Source organism: Periplaneta americana, chromosome 13, assembly GCF_040183065.1.
Source record: "Periplaneta americana isolate PAMFEO1 chromosome 13, P.americana_PAMFEO1_priV1, whole genome shotgun sequence".
Lineage (NCBI taxonomy): Eukaryota > Metazoa > Arthropoda > Insecta > Blattodea > Blattidae > Periplaneta > Periplaneta americana.
The window spans coordinates 135,773,319-135,789,800 of record NC_091129.1 but is presented as its reverse complement, the minus strand read 5'-3'; the positions used below and the strand labels follow the sequence as shown (position 1 = coordinate 135,789,800).

The window sequence follows — 16,482 nt, the reverse complement described above, 5'->3', positions numbered from 1 at the left end:
AAAAGTTGGTGCCATTAGAGCTAATAGTTTTGAAAGTCGATTTTTTAAAACATATTTAATACTAGCCATACTCGTGGTCTTCGCTGCACTTGTTAGAAATAAATACAAAGTAATTACATAATTAAAATAGGACATTTCGTCCAGGGAACATTCGTGTTTGATAGAAGGATAAATCGTTTAATATGTTACTTAATTGAAATTGTATTTAAATAATTCAAATACGATCATTTTGGTCCAGAGAGCACTCATTTGGTGCAAAGATAATTCCTTTAACATGTTCCTTAATTGTTATTATATGTAAATAATTAAAATAGGATCATTTGATTCGAGAGTGATAGTTCATTTGAAGGTTATGTTCATGTTATGTTACACCTGGTCACATATGAAGCATCCATCCGCTGGCAGTAGACGACAGTGATGGTTCTGGTGCTGGTGATGGAAAATTAATATGCTGAGAATAAACTGGTTACTCCACATAAGCGATTATTTACTGAACAGGACGTTCTCGTGCTGTTCGTATTGATTTTTCTGCCGATTGTAAAACGCGTATTCATCATCAATGTCATTTAAGACGTCAGTCTATATAGTGTGTTCATTGTGTTATACAGCATACGCTTTTAGAAGGCATACGAGTTCATCCAATACTTATTCAACATTACTGCGCTGTTACCAAACTGTTAGCGGGAGAGAGAGAGAGAGAGAGAGAGAGAGAGAGAGAGAGAGAGAAAGATAGAATGACTACGAGAGTTCGTTACATATCGAATATGCAATTTATGCATATCCATGTCATACACCAGTCGCCCTGTATAAGTTCTGCCTGTTCCCACCCGATTTGCCTTCTAAAAGTGTATGAACTATAATAAGAATGTAAAAGTATGACAAAATCGTCTAGAATTCAGTTGGAGGGACTAAGGGAAAACATCTTGGCGGTCTGACTCTAATAGGATCCTGAGTAGGCCTACCTGGATACGCTGCTACGTATCCTATCCATTTGATAACATTTTTCTTAACTCTGATATCTGTAGTGCTCGGGAAAAGTGGCACAAGTCAAAAATGTTAATTTTACAGGGGAAGGAAAAAACTGTCTTCACGCTGGTTTATGTCGATTTGATTTTCTTCTGTATGAATTATTCTAATGGGAGAAATACTTATATCTCTTTTTCCAAGCGAGCTGATGCCTTACCAACTGAGCTACCCAGGAACTCTGCCAGTTGGTAGAGCGTTGGTACATTTAACCAAAGGTCCCGGGTTCGATGCCTGGCCCCGGAACAATTTTTCCCTCGATATTATTCAAATCAACTTTACAGGGAATTATACCTGAAAGCTCGATTTGGCTATACTAAATGTTCGCTTCTTCTACTTCTTCTTTTGATAACTTCACAATGTTCTTCTGTACTGAGTTAGGAAATATAGAGTTCCCTCTTCCTTCTAAAGAGTCGCTCCGTTGTTTATGTGTGCTGCCAGAATTTAGTTCTCCTCTTGATTTGTGCAGTTAGTCAAGAAATGATTGAGAGTTGAAAATGTAAATATTGTTCGGCTGACACCCAATGTCAGTGCACAGATGGCGTTGGCGTCGGAACTCGAACTCGGGTCTTAAGCATAAGCAAACTCAACTTTGGCGGAAGAATTCAGTAGGAAACAATGGAATGGTTTTAAAAATTCGTTATCGTGTTAACATAACGGTGAACATATAATAATAATAATAATAATAATAATAATAATAATAATAACAATAATAATAATAATAATAACAATAATAATAATAAAGCTCACCGCTGTGCAGTAACGGTTAACATGCCTAACCATAAACAAGCAGGCTCGGGTTCAAATACTGGTTGAGACAAGTTATCTGGTTGAGGTTTTTTCCTGGGTTTTCCCTCAACCCAATAAAAGCAAATGCTGGGTAACTTTCGGCGCTGGACTCTGGACTCATTTCGCTGGCATCACCTTCATCTCATTCAAACGATATATAAGTAATCATATCAGTTGAAAAAGCTTCGTAAAATAATAATAATAATAATAATAATAATAATAATAATAATAATAGCTACCAGTGTAAATAGCTCAGTCGGTTGCCTGCCGACACGGGGTTGCGCTCGGGCGAGAATTCGATTCCCGCTTGGGCTGATTACCTGGTTGGGTTTTTCCGAAATTTTCCTCAACCGTAAGGCGATTGTCAAATAATCTATGGCGAGTTCTCGGCCTCATTTCGCCAAATATCATATCGCTATTACTAATCCCATCTACTGTAAATAACCTAGTAGTTGACACAGCGTCATTAAATAAGACTAAAATAATAATATTTATGTTATAATTATTATTACTACTCGTATAGTTATTATTTTTTTCTCCTGGTTTCACATTGTTGAACCAGACAACTCCATTTAAATAGAAATTCTTTCAGTTAGCCTATTACGCAAAAACTTTGAAGAGTCTTTCAAGTTATTGAAATATCATGATGTTGAATGGCTTAATGTTATAGTATCTTATTAAACTCCGTTCCTCTCAACATTTCATGATATGTCCAATCCATTTAAGACGTTTATTTTTATTTTGGCCACAATATGAAGTTCCTAAAAGTTTCATTTACTGTATTCATTCATTTTTGAAAATTCTCCATTCTCCTCTTTGATAATAGGATCCCTCAATGCATCAAAATTTTCCTGTAATATCACTTCACATATTCTTAATGTTGTCCACACCTGTGAAGTAACGGTTAGCGCGTCTGGCCGCGAAACCAGGTGGCCCGGGTTCGATTCCCGGTCGGGGCAAGTTACCTGGTTGAGGTTTTTTCCGGGGTTTTCCCTCGCAAATGCTGGGTAACTTTCGGTGTTGGACCCCGGGCTCATTTCACCGGCATTATTACCCTCATCTCATTCAGACGCTAAATAACCTAAGCTGTTGATAAAGCGTCGTAAAATAACTCACTAAAAAAATTCTTAATGTTTCCTTGCCTATTTTCCTCAGTGTTCAGATTTCGCATGCATACTTACGCAAAAATTGGCCGCATTAAACATTTATTGATGGAATGGTGTTACAAAATATTTCACACCTGGAGAACATTCATTTCAAATCCCAGGAGGTAGCTAAATAATTTAACTCATTGTAACCAGATTACTTCTTGTGGGAATCTTTTCAGTATTCATTCTTGAAATGTTTTATCAGTGTTCTTTATTCTCCTGAATTTGATCAGATATTGAATGAAGATCATTTTAAAACCCCATTTAACTGATCTTAGAAATTTAATTTCGGTTAACTGGGGGCGCTTTACGTGATAATACTTTTTGTTTACTACTATAACAAAAAGTAGAGTTTTTTTATAAACAGTTTTATGTATAAAAATTAGACTTTTTGTGAATAACGTGAAATAAAATTATTGCTTTATCGCACACTTCATGATCTGCTATATTATATACATGTCACCATAGAAACGGAATGCTGTTTCTGTTATTGTTAAATAGCTATCTGCCCAATTATCTACTGCAACCTACGTTTAGAGATTCTTTTATTTTTGGATACGGTATGTTTTATTATGAGAGTAGAATAACTCTCCTTCTAGAATATGCTTTTTCATTATGGTAATAGCCCTACCTAATAAATAAAATCTTCTGTGCAACTTGGGTGAAGCGTGGACATTTTTTGTACTTACGTAATTTGAGCATTCGCCTACGTCCTGCGGCTTGTGCTGAAAATCTTTCGTGCAATGAAGTTCCACTTTACACTCTAGTTGCATAAATAACTTACTATTTTGATTGTTGGTATGTTTTCGTGTCTTATTTCTTAGTGTTCTATGAACAGTTCCGCATATTGTTTGTAAAACTTATTTTCAGTTTTTTAACTCCGATTGAAAGAAATGGCACGTGGAAGCACTGAAAGATCTACGTTTCTTTTTTTTGTGCAGTAGTATCCACGGAAGATCGTTTTAATTTTATTTAATGAAGTTTCCATCTTGTAATTTTGAATTTGTGAGTGATTTCTTCTTCTTTTTCTCACTTTATTTATAGAGTCTTATTCAGTTAAGTCCGAGTTTTAACGTCTTTGTCAAGTCATATTCCAGAAAAATCAGTATCTTTACATAATCACAACTATAACAGTAAATTAAGGTAATTTCAAATAATTTTATAACTTGTAAATTACTGTCAAAAACACACGAGATGAATAATGACAGGTATGATAAATGAGCACGTCAGCATTTTACCTAAACCAACCGGTGAATCGAGTGTGTGTTTTCATAACAAATTTTCCAGGGAAGGCATCTTGTATAAAATACCAACCCTGTGGCAAAATCTCATCCCGGATTAAAAATACAAGAATGAATAAGAGCTGCGTTTGTGTGTGTATAGCCTACGCAGTAAGATATGATGAAAATGAAGAGGATATACCATTGTTTTGTAGGAAATGTCAATACAATCGCTGTGAAAACCTTCGAAACCAGTTAAAAACTTCCCTCTCCCACTCTTTTCAGCTCAGCGCATGAAAAGTTTGTGTTTGAAACGTATTCGTTCTGCGGAGGAATGATTCAGTGGGAAATAAAATGCCTACAGGGTTAACTTCCCCGCCAGTCCTAAGAAAAGCCAGTCATAGATAACTCTTTCCCTTCTGTTGCCGCTTGTGACCCCAAAAGCTGTCATTTCAACAGACGACAGACGGATCCAGTCTCACAACAGAGATAGCCCGTGTGAGCGACGCGACGCCTCAAAGTGTGGCTTCAGCAGGGAAATTCATGTTTATAATATGGAAGAAACTTTACACTGGAAGAGTTATGTATAACTCTTCCAGTTACATCTTCTCGCTCTCTCTCTTTGCTAAGGTTTCGTTTTAGGTTAAATACAACTTTCGTTCATATGAGTGCGCATATAAATAGGGCAAATATTAATACATTATAATATTTTAAAGATATTTCGTTTTCTTTTAAATAGTAGCCATTTTAAGTTTATTTTATCGACATTACAATGAAGCGTACTGGCATATTATCACGCAAAATGTAACTACGGACGTTGGGCGTTTTTAATTAATTTCACATTTTATCGAATACATATCACAAGAATAACGTTTTCGTTAAAACTAGTACCTGCATGATACTTTGAAATCACCGCGGCTTTATAACTTCCATTTAAAATGTGTGAAGTCTATCCTTCAATATACAGAGTGTTTCAAAAATACGGGGCATAATTTCAGGTATGTATTTCCCACATGTAGACAATCAAAATAGTTCATTACAACATGTGTCCGGAAATGCTTTATTTCCGAGTTATGGCCTTCACAACATTGAAATTCACCGGAACGTTTTTCTTTCCGCAGGTCGTTGCCGTCAAAGGAGACATTAAGAGGGCACTCTGACAGTTCATTCCGAGGCGAAGGTTACATTCATTGTTGTGTAGGGGTTAGACTGTGCGACATGTATTCAAATCAAGAGCTGGCAGAGATACCCTTCATGTACGGTAAGGCGGACGGCAATGCTGCGCTGGCTCGTCGTTTGTACCAGGAGAGGTACCCACAGCGACAATGTCCAGATCGGAAGACATTTGTACGTCTCCATTACCGTCTGTGCGAGTATGGAAAATTTAACTCTCCTGGTTTGGGAAGGGGACGACCAAGATCTACAACTCCAGAAGTACAGGAGGAGATTCTGGAGGCTGAACCCTCTCGATTTCTACTTGTGGGGCCATTTAAAATCATTGGTTTATTCGTCTCCGGTGCCTGATTTGGAATCCCTTCGGAGTCGAATTGTGGCATGTTCTGAGGACATATCCAATACTCCTGGAGTTTGGGATCGTGTTCGCAGGTCAATGAGACATCGATGTGAGGTCTGTATTCAAGCAGGAGGTGGACATTTTGAACATCTTCTGTAATGACAACGACCTGCGGAAAGAAAAACGTTCCGGTGAATTTCAATGTTGTGAAGGCCGTAACTCGGAAATGAAGCATTTCCGGACACATGTTGTAATGAGCTATTTTGATTGTCTACATGTGGGAAATACATACCTGAAATTATGCCCTGTGTTTTTGAAACGCCCTGTATATGACAGTCCATGGGAAAAAGAACCTTAACTTCCCAGACCTTATTTTGCAGGAGCTCACTACAATTCTGATGTCAGATCTGAATTCAGCAGAAAATATTTTGTGGGATTGTACACTAGATCTGGATACTTGTTGTTAACCTTTAAGGGCCGTATTCATAGACATTTTTAGCGCGGGCTTTCGGTGGATGATAAGCGTTTTTCGTATTCATAAACCAGTGTTATCGATAGGATATGATTTGAATTCTGTACAAGTAACCAGTGGATAGCCGGGACTAGCTTAGTCCGCTCGTAGCGCGTGCTGCGAAATGTCTATGAATAGCACCCTAAATGTGTGTTCTTTTTTTTTTTTTTTTTTTTTTTTTTTCAAAATGAAATTTTCGGAACTTAAATAAATTTTTTTATAACTTTGACACTATTTTGAATTTTTAAACCAAATAAAAATAATTTGTTCAGTATATTCTCTTCTACAAGATGGTGTCTATAAATCAATTTCATCACAGTGGAAGTTAAGGTTCCATTTCGCATGGACTATCACATATATGGTAAATTTCATAACTCTATTTTTGTTAATTTCTTAGGTGTTACTAAAATGCAGAATTGAGTTTTGTTGATTATTTTAGACAGGTAGTATGATATATATATTCATATAAATTTGACATACCGGTAACAGTACTCTAGTCCACCACTGTGGAGTAACGGTCAGCATGCCTTAGCATGCTTAACCGTGAAACTAGCGGACCCGGATTCAAATCCTGGTGGAACAAGTTGCCTGGTTGAGCTTTTTCCGGGGTTTTCCCTCAACCCATTAAGAGCAAATTCTGTGTAACTTTCGACGCTGGACCCTGGACTCATTTCGCCAACATTATCACATCTCACTCAGACGCTAGATAACAATAGCAGTTAATAAAGCATCGTAAAATAATCAATTAAAAACAGTATTCTAATAGCCTAACAGTCCACACCTGTGGAGTAACGGTCAGCGCGTCTGGCCGCGAAACCAGGTGGCCCGGGTTCGAATCCCGGTCGGGGCAAGTTACCTGGTTGAGGTTTTTTCCGGGGTTTTCCCTCAACCCAATACGAGGAAATGCTGGGTAACTTTCGGTGCTGGACCCCGGACTCATTTCACCGGCATTATCACCTTCATTTCATTCAGACGCTAAATAACCTAGATATTGATACAGCGTCGTAAAATAACCCAATAAAATAAAAAAAATAGCCTAACAAGCCAATAATATTTACCATGTAGTTACTTCTCGTTCATTTATTTTACATTAGTTTTGTTGAAATATTGAATGTCAAGACTTTACTGTTTTATAACAGTCGAAAGATTCGACATCTTTTCAATTTATAGAATTTCGGAGTAGATAATGTATTATGATGAACTCAAATTCAGATATTCAATTGATTCCGCTTTCGACATAGATTTTGAAAATAATTATTGCATGATATACTTTTAGCGACTACAAAGTTCAGGTCGTCAAGGGATATGCGACCAAAAACACAGATTTGACGGGAATTTGGTGGAATATTACTGTAAAGCTGCATCTATACGATTCAATTTTCTATGCGCGTACGCATGTAATCTGGGAAGAATATTAAAAGAATTGAGATGCATGAAGATTTTGTGTCTGCATGATGCGCCGTTTTGAACATCATCTTCACTACCTAAATATATTAATTAATGTAAAATATCAAGCCTGCATGCATTGCTTGAATGCGTAAAGTTGAACCGTGTAGCCTGGATGCACCTTAAGAATGAATTAAAAGCTGTCTTTGTGATTTAAGTTAACCAAGCCCTGGATGGAATAATTGCACTTGTATGGTGAGGGACCTTCAGATTCGCAAAATCAGGAACTGTTGAACTGTACCAATCAGCAACAAGAAGTGAGATCACTGCTTTCCATCTAAGGCAATAGCGACTTGTGCGTGATGACGTCATCGTGAAGACAGACCGACCGTACATCACTGGAGCCATGACGGTACCCTGACCGTGTTCAGGGGGATGCTGGGTTGCAGTGCGCATGCCCGGAGACTTATCCATGCTCCTCCGCGGATTCAGCATCCCTCACTCACTAACTCAGTCTGGCTCGTGACGTCACTGCACGGCGTGCGTTACCATCTTTACCCCTTCGATGGATAGTGCGTGCTTCGGAGGGTAGGTGTGCGTTGTTAAACAGCGCGGCGTGGTGGATGCGTGTACTACTGCGACATTTGCCCCGTGAGGGTCATTGCCCTCACCCACTGCGGCACAGCGCCGCCCCAACACGTTTATCGGATGTCACGAATATCTGCACCCCCTCCCTTAAATTGTTTTTATTGTAATGTCTGTTTCCGGAAGTGTTCGGCTTGTGAAACTGGGCCACGGGGCTCGATCCTCGGGGCTTTCGGCTTGTGCATCTTGTCATGTTGCAGATGTCATTCTTCCTGGCGATATTGAAGATTTTTCTTTAGTACGATCGTTGTTGTTCATTGTGCGTAATGAGTTATTCGAATGACATTAAAGCTCCAATTAAAAATCAATTGTGTTTAATTCTGACTAGGGAAATTAGGCTTCGAAATGTTTAACAACCTGAGTTCAACGATAACATCAGTGTGTCTATTGTAAAATGCTAAATAAAAGTTTGTTAAAAGGTATAACAGCATGTGCGTATTTGTTGTTTTTGTGTATTCGTTTTCGGATTTAAATGTAGATACTGATACTGATAGAATTTAGATTAAATATTTTATGTAAAAGTTGTGACATGAGTATTGAGTAGAATCTTTGTATCTTACAGGACACTGAAAGAAACTATTTTTTTTTTTTTGGAAGACTTAAATAGATTTTATTTCAGCTAGTAAATAGAAGAATTTTCAATTTATAAAATACTGTTTACATCTTCAACATCAATAGTAGTTCAGCAATCAAATTGGTTTTATAAAAAAAAAGTTGTATAACTCATGTCAACTTGGTACCGATACTGTAACGTTTTATTATATTACTGTAGACCTATATAATAAATATTCGCATTACATACAAATTAAAATAAAACATATTTCAGTTACTAAATTAAACTCTTAAATTTTACTTGGAAAACGTTCTATGATTCATGGTAAGAAACAAAGTTCAACTGGAAGGAGACGCTTCATTCTGGCTAGATTATACATTGTCCAGTAATACTGACGTTTCAGAATAATATGTGAGAAATGTGTCAATAAGGATTTGTGAACTCATGTTTGTGAAACATGACAAATTTGTTTTTCTGGAAGATAAGGAAAACAGACTTCATTTAAGTGTGAACATTGTCATTAACGCTATGAATTTGCCTCCTATAATTGCTTCAGAATATTACATTTTTCAATTTTCAGGAACGTACCGGTAGCATTTTTCTTTTAGTTATAGCTGTATCATCAGCTTCCAGCCTGGTACTTTCTTCCACTGTAACTTTGCCATCATGTTATGTTCATGTAGCATCCGCAGATAATAATAAATTAATTACATTCCAAGCTAAATTATTTTCACATTAGTAAGAAAAGAATTTAATTTGTGCACTGTTATTATTTGTTACTATTACTGGCAATACATGTAACACAAAAACATAAAAATCTTAAATATATATGATGCCTCGTTTTAGTTTTGTATGTAAGGATTTTCAATCACCTGTAGTTTTGTTTTCATGCTATTTATGCATTTTTTTTTTTGTTTTTGCAGGGGCTGGACAATGTGAGCTCTGGGGCATTGCGCCCCCTCACCTCGGACCTGAACACACCCCGCATAGACAGTTATCGTTTTTCTATGGCCAATCTAGAGGGTGAGTATTCAAATATTAGTTGAATTGTTACAAGCAACAAGGAATATTTTATGATTCATGCTGTTACTGCGCTCAGCTAGTACTGAAAACTGACTTAGAGAAGTTAAATTTTGTTTATATATTATTTTGTTCCAAACCATAAAGACAATATGAGAAAGAACTGATTCACTGCATTACATTATGTATAGATTATTCATTAAAAATGTTCACGTACGAGTTTTTGAAAATGTAACTACATATTTACGAATACATTGTAGGTGGTCTCATTTATTTATTATTACTTTCTAATATTATTTATAATGGAGAAAATATTTAATTATAACATATTCCAGTTAAGAGAATATAGTATAGACTGTATTTAAAAACTTAGGTTACACCATGTAGAAATCACAAATTGTAAGTAATTATGCATTGATTCGACTATTCAACTTTTCTTTGTAACTTAATTTTTTAAAGAAGGAAAAAATAATGCAACTGTGCCAAAATACAGTTTGAAATGGTCTAGTATAGCATGAATATGAAGAGGACTGTACAGATTTCACTATCAAAACAAATTTGTTTTAGACCAGGAGAAGAATAGTTGTGATACAGTTAGTCATTGTTTACTCTGTGAGGTCGTAAGAATGCAACTGATGTTAATGCAAATATGAGTGTCTAGTGGACTATGGGATACAAAAGAATTTGCGAGCATTTGGAAACAGATAATGGATAGAAACAGTTGGCTTAACATTGATCTCTCTTGACTACTCTCTTAATTTTTCCTCTCTCTCCTTCTTTACAGTTAGACATTCATTATATCATTAAACTTAGTGACAAATTGAAGATTGGTTTAGGTCAAGAATAAAGCATGTGATTGTTAAGATCGTTACATAGCTGTGTAACAGCTTTTTTTTTTTTTTTTTTAATAGATTAGAGAAGGCACTTGTTTGTTCAAGCCCATATCTGTACTTAATGAACCCAGTGCATTTCTCGTCTCCTAATTCAACTTTCTTTCTTTTCAAGTCTTATGTCTCATCGATTTTTTTTTTTTTTTTTTTCAGATTCCCAAGATGTTGATCTGGATGCCATCTTAGGTGAACTCTGTGCTTTAGAAAACCAATACGACGCTGCAATAACAGCCGGTTCTGGTGGAAGAAATATTACCCAACATTCAGGACCCAAAAGGACTTCAATCCCAAACACAGGTCAATAGCATGAACGTAGTAATAACACATCATTGAAAATAATAAATAAAATAGACTCTATTCACGTCAGTTTTCATGAAACCGATACAAGAAGTGTCTTCAAATTAATCTTTGAATAGAAATAGTGCAAGTCATTGTCTCGTCCACCATAAGTTTGCAAATCAATAAGGACTTAAGTCAGAATAGGTAACACCATTTACAAAAAGAACATAAAATGTAAACCACTGTCGTCATATGCCTGGAAACACACTAAACATAATCTATTATGAATCGGAAATAAATAAATAAATAATGGAAGTTACACAGGTGTATTAATTTCTTTTAATGTAAATTTTTGTGTGTTAAAAACACTGTTTTCAGAAATAACTTGAATGGAAAGGTGTTCTTTCTTTTTCTCTCGGTGTTATTTATACTCGCTTTAACATATTTGGTCATATTGCGAGTTAATTTTTGGTTGAAATCCGAAGGCCTGTGTACTATTGTTGTGAACTATATAGCGACTATGTATTACTGATTTGTTATGAATATGATTTTGGTGATGAATGAGGCTGGTGATATTCAGGGATGTTGTGGCCCGAATTTCCTGGCATTTGTCTTACGGTTCAGGAAAAACCCTGAAAAACCTCAACCAGAAAATTCAACCCGACCGGGAATCGAATACGGGCCCTCTGCATAAGAGAACAACATGGTGACCCCTACACCACAGAGATGGTCGTAATGAATTGCGAAACAGTAACCAAAACAATGCAGTAGCAATAATTCCACTGTCAACAGAATATGTAAATTAACTTCTATAGATGTGCATACAAGTATGGAAAATTTTGGTCTCTAGAAGAATATTGTAGGATACAAAAGAACTGAAAACAATATATATTCTAGGACACCAGCATAGCGCAGATTTAGCAAGCTGGACTCATGCTCCAAGACTGCTTGGGAATGGTTTTGAATCCTAGTTGAGTTTCTTGCTTAGATCTTAAGACTAATGCAAAGCAATTCCGTACTCAATCTTCAGACTCATCTCACTAAATATTATTTCCATCGATGCTAGATAGATAACCACGTAGTTAATAATAGCCATTAAATAATCGGATTAAAAAGAACCTAGGCATATGGATTGGAGTCTTAGCCAGAGATGTTAAATTTTTGGTGGGAAAATAAGGCATTTGTGTAAATCTTTTCATTCATAAGTAGAGACCACAGAATTTCGCATTAATTAAAAAAAATGATAAAGATATTATATTTCGCGAATTTGTCGCTATTTAGTTGTAAGATTATCGCAATAATTTCGTACAAATTGGAAAGGGATTTTTACTTGAAAAAGATGACGCTATATTACATATTAGGCATCAAAATAATGATAAAAAGGTTTTATTGATGCTTGTCTTTTAGGAACTACATATTTTTCTATAAGGTGTCTTTAGACACTGCGTCTCATTTCTCCCAATCTACTCGCACATTACAAAATTTACACATTAAAATATTAGTCCTACATAAAGATCCTCATTAGCAAATTCCTTAGCTCTGGAATGAAGTGTGGCTGTCTATGTTTGATCCATCTTTACTGAATATTGGAAAAAGTTTCTAAATTAGCAGCACCCTTAACCTTACTATAAAACCAGCAAATAAAAGCAACTTTTCGTATGGACAGAATCTTTTCTCCTTCAGTATCAGTGACCAGGGTTGGAAGTAGGGGTGATCTCTTGAAATCCTTTGGAATGTGTGTGTTTTTTTTTTAATTCTAGCTTCCATCTTGTAAGGAATGGATGTTGTTTTCACAAGTTAATGGTGCTTAAACAGTGCTTCAGATATTTAAAAAAGTAATGAAATGTAAATTTTTAATAAATTTAACTTTTTTCGCCGAAATAATTTATTTTGCTTTAAAACACATCCATCGCGAAAAATCGCTATAAAAATATTGCCATTTTCGCTATTGTTACAGATATATTCGCAAAGAAAAACAACTTTCTATTTAATCAACGATTTGTCACTTTTAACGTTAATGCGAAAATCTGGGGTCTCTGCTTATAATTAAAGATATAATGAAACCTGTTGATGGTTATGTACGAGATGCACATATTGAAAATGAGTATCACAATAATTTAACTAACTCAAAACTCTGAAAATATAACAAAAAAATATATGCACATGACATAATGAAATCGTTTTCAAGCTTGTATGTTGAGACACTCAACAGGAAGGGTTTGTGAACATTACAAGCAACACCAAACAGTTGAGATTAGTAACACTTATTTGCCAATTTTATTAACTGACCATTGAGGACGAATGTCGAAGTTGAGATGTGGCAAAACGTTGCAGACAGGAGAGACTGTTTCATTAAAGTGTTGTGGCTTTGTTCTGCAGGAATGGACAGGGGAAGTCAGCACCAGTCGTTACTGCAGCAACACCGACGAACACACTCTCGTTCCAGTTCAGAGGGCAACAGAATGCTGAAGCTGGACTCCAATGACACGGATCCACTCACCAAGAGTGATGGAGGTAAGAGAAATACAATTAATTAATCCATACAAGTTGTGAAGGAAATAGAACATCATCATGTTTGCCATTTAAAGAACCATTTAGAATGGGGTCAGTCATACATTAGCTAAATCTTGCAGATAGGTCACCTGGTTGTCTGTCAATGGTGCGAGTTGAAATATCTTCAACAATAGCTGTTCGATTGAGTCTTTAACAGCTTAGTGTAAATAGTGAAAAAGTGCTAAAATAATTTTCATCATGGCTTCCTCTTGGAGGAAATTAAAGCTGTGAGTCCTATGTTGTAGATTTACAACACGTAAAAAAATTCTGCATCTGATAAAAGAGCTCAGACAAAATTGTTTGGCAATTTCTCGCAAACGTTGAACTTAGATGCTGAATAGCTTCTGCTTTCAAAATGTTGTTGAATGAAATGCTCATAGTAGCAACTATATAAATGGTTTGTGGAATTACCGTGATATATAAAATAAAGGTTAGTTGTCTGCATTTTTCGGCTTGGACATTGTCTAAATGTTAATGATATCTTGAAATTAGATGAGTAAATTTAACTCTTTAAATTTCTCTCTAGGCATCGTGATTCTTTATAGTTATTGCCTGTGGTGCACTATGATAGGTGAATCACATCATTTAACTGAATTGGTTTGAATTAAACTTGTTTCTGTTATACATACAGCCAGATTATTTAGTCCTGACATCTCAGCAATGCGAAAGAGGGAAAGTAATAGGAGTAGTGGGGAGAGCTCCGAAGTAGAGATAAGGGCAAGCGGTCTGTAAAGCATTACAGCTTAACTGTACTAGAAACATATAGCTCTACTGCATGCATGACATCCGATCGCTTCGAAGGCAAGCGAGTGACTAACCCAAACACCCCTTGGCATAACTAAATGGACTCGCCTGACCCAGGCACACATCTCCAGCGACTGTCAGGACTAAATAATCGTACTGTACTTGGTGATGTGAACAATGAATTATGTTACCTCTGTCATATGAGATTAAAGTGATAATGTTGTTTCAGGTGTTCGGACGGAGAGTCCTGACAACGACTCTGCTTTCTCGGATAATGTGTCTATGTTGTCAAGTGAGAGCTCTGCTTCCAGTGGAGGTAGTGGTGGTCGCACTGACCCAGGAGGCAAAGCAGGTGGCTTGAATCTTGCACCCTCTCCTACACAGGTTAGTGATCTGATGGATTTTAATTTAATTGAGGATAAAACTTTGCCAGTGACTGTTCTGTGGAAAACTACCATATTCAAACTAGTGTTATCTATTTTCATTGTGTATGAACTGATACATTTCCAGTTTTTCGAATTTAATTCTATAATGTGGTACTATGTTAGATTGAGGTTCAGGGAATGTAGCGAGAAATTTTGTGAAATAATGAGAGCTTTGAATCTTTTCTGTCCTTAGTTGGATGCTGCGAGTCGAGCAAAAGCAGAGAAGATACGCATTGCTTTGGAGAAGATGAAAGAAGCAAGTGTCAAGAAACTCTTCATTAAGGCATTCTCTGCAGATGGAAGCACAAAGAGTCTCCTCGTAGATGAGAAGATGACTTGTGCCTATGTGACACGTCTTCTCGCAGACAAGAACCATGTCCATATGGACCCCAAGTGGGGCATTGTCGAGCATTTGCCAGATCTTTATATGGGTGAGTTTTAGGTGACTGCATTTTATGGTGCATGATTTAATCACCATCATGAACGATTTCGGATTGGTCCATAGGCCCTGTTCTGCTGTTGTTCTTGAAGGTGCTCTCCGTCTCTCCAAATCTCGCTTTGTTCTGATTTAGTTTACAAGTTAATTCACATAGTACAATTTCAACCACATCTAGACAACTACAATTATATTTATCTCAATATAATACAGTGAAACCTCTCCTTACGGACACCCCCAAGATACAGACACTCCCCATATACGGACAGATTTTTATGTCCCAAGTGAAATAATATAGAAATAATGATAAATTTAACTCTCGTTTACGGACACTCTCAGACACGGACACAGACAGCTGTTTCACAGTCCTAAAGCTTGCTTTACCTCCTGACTGCGGACAGAACTTGGATTTCAAGACCTAATGTGTTACAAAAATGGAAAATTTAGTTTTGAGAACTGTACAGAAATTCCTTAACATGAAAGAAGACGATAAGGGTCTCGTAGGCTACCACAAGCCCAGCCGGCTACCCCTTGTTAGCTGGAAGTGGGTGGATAAACAAAGTAAAAAAATTTAACCTGTCTGATGGGTCCAAGGTTCCCGCTATCGTGAAATTGTATGCGACACATGATAGGGTTAGTAGGATTATTCTCTTCACTTCAATCAGTTGTTCTGTTTCGAGAGACATGGCACCTGAACATGAAGGTTAAGTTGAAAACTGTAAATTACAGTACTGCATAACTGTAGATCTAGAATAAAACTGCATGGCACAATACTATAGTTTCCTTTTTGGTCTTATCTACTGTAGTTCAAAGTTGCAAAGAATTTACTGTAGTATACTGTATTTAGAATTAAACTACAGTAATATATTTCATTTAAAGCGTGAAGGGATACATAATGCATATTATAAATGTACTGTTAGATTGGGGAGCCTCCCTCTCAATAAAGGACACCTCCCAGATGCGGACAGATTGTTACGTCCCTTCGATGTCCGTAAATGAGAGGTTTAACTGTATAATTAATAATTACAGACACATTCAAGTTAGTGTCATTCTGTTAGTTGTTAGAATATTGACTACCGGTATTCAAAAAGTTTGATTGTGTGTTTTCTTCAAATGCTAACATACGAAGAGTACCTAAGCACTGTAGGTGGCAGTGTTATAGGATTTCGTTTTCATTGACGCAATTATCGTATGCATTTTCTAGTAATAGATGATGATCGATCAAATCTATTAGTATAAAATATTTTGTTTCTAATTTCGTATTTTTATTACTGTCGAACTGGAAGCAGTATTGCAGGCCTTGTGCCTTATTTAATTCTTCCTCTCATCGTAATTAGGGTGTGGCCC

The 16,482-nt window shown here is 36.4% G+C and overlaps 1 protein-coding gene across 7 annotated transcripts in view; it reads left to right on the top strand.

Annotated features, from left to right (window-relative positions):
- The window catches only part of pico, a 405,804-nt gene that overhangs the window by 372,562 nt on the left and 16,760 nt on the right, over nucleotides 1-16,482 (top strand). For 6 of the 7 annotated variants that reach the window (XM_069844300.1, XM_069844296.1, XM_069844297.1 and 3 more), the window contains 5 exons: nucleotides 9,712-9,811; nucleotides 10,852-10,995; nucleotides 13,357-13,491; nucleotides 14,504-14,658; nucleotides 14,893-15,130. In XM_069844300.1, the coding sequence (XP_069700401.1) occupies nucleotides 9,712-9,811; nucleotides 10,852-10,995; nucleotides 13,357-13,491; nucleotides 14,504-14,658; nucleotides 14,893-15,130 (772 nt within the window). Of the gene's footprint in view, nucleotides 1-8,097; nucleotides 8,179-9,711; nucleotides 9,812-10,851; nucleotides 10,996-13,356; nucleotides 13,492-14,503; nucleotides 14,659-14,892; nucleotides 15,131-16,482 lie in introns of those variants that run through there. The other variant, XM_069844303.1, reaches the window with a different exon arrangement.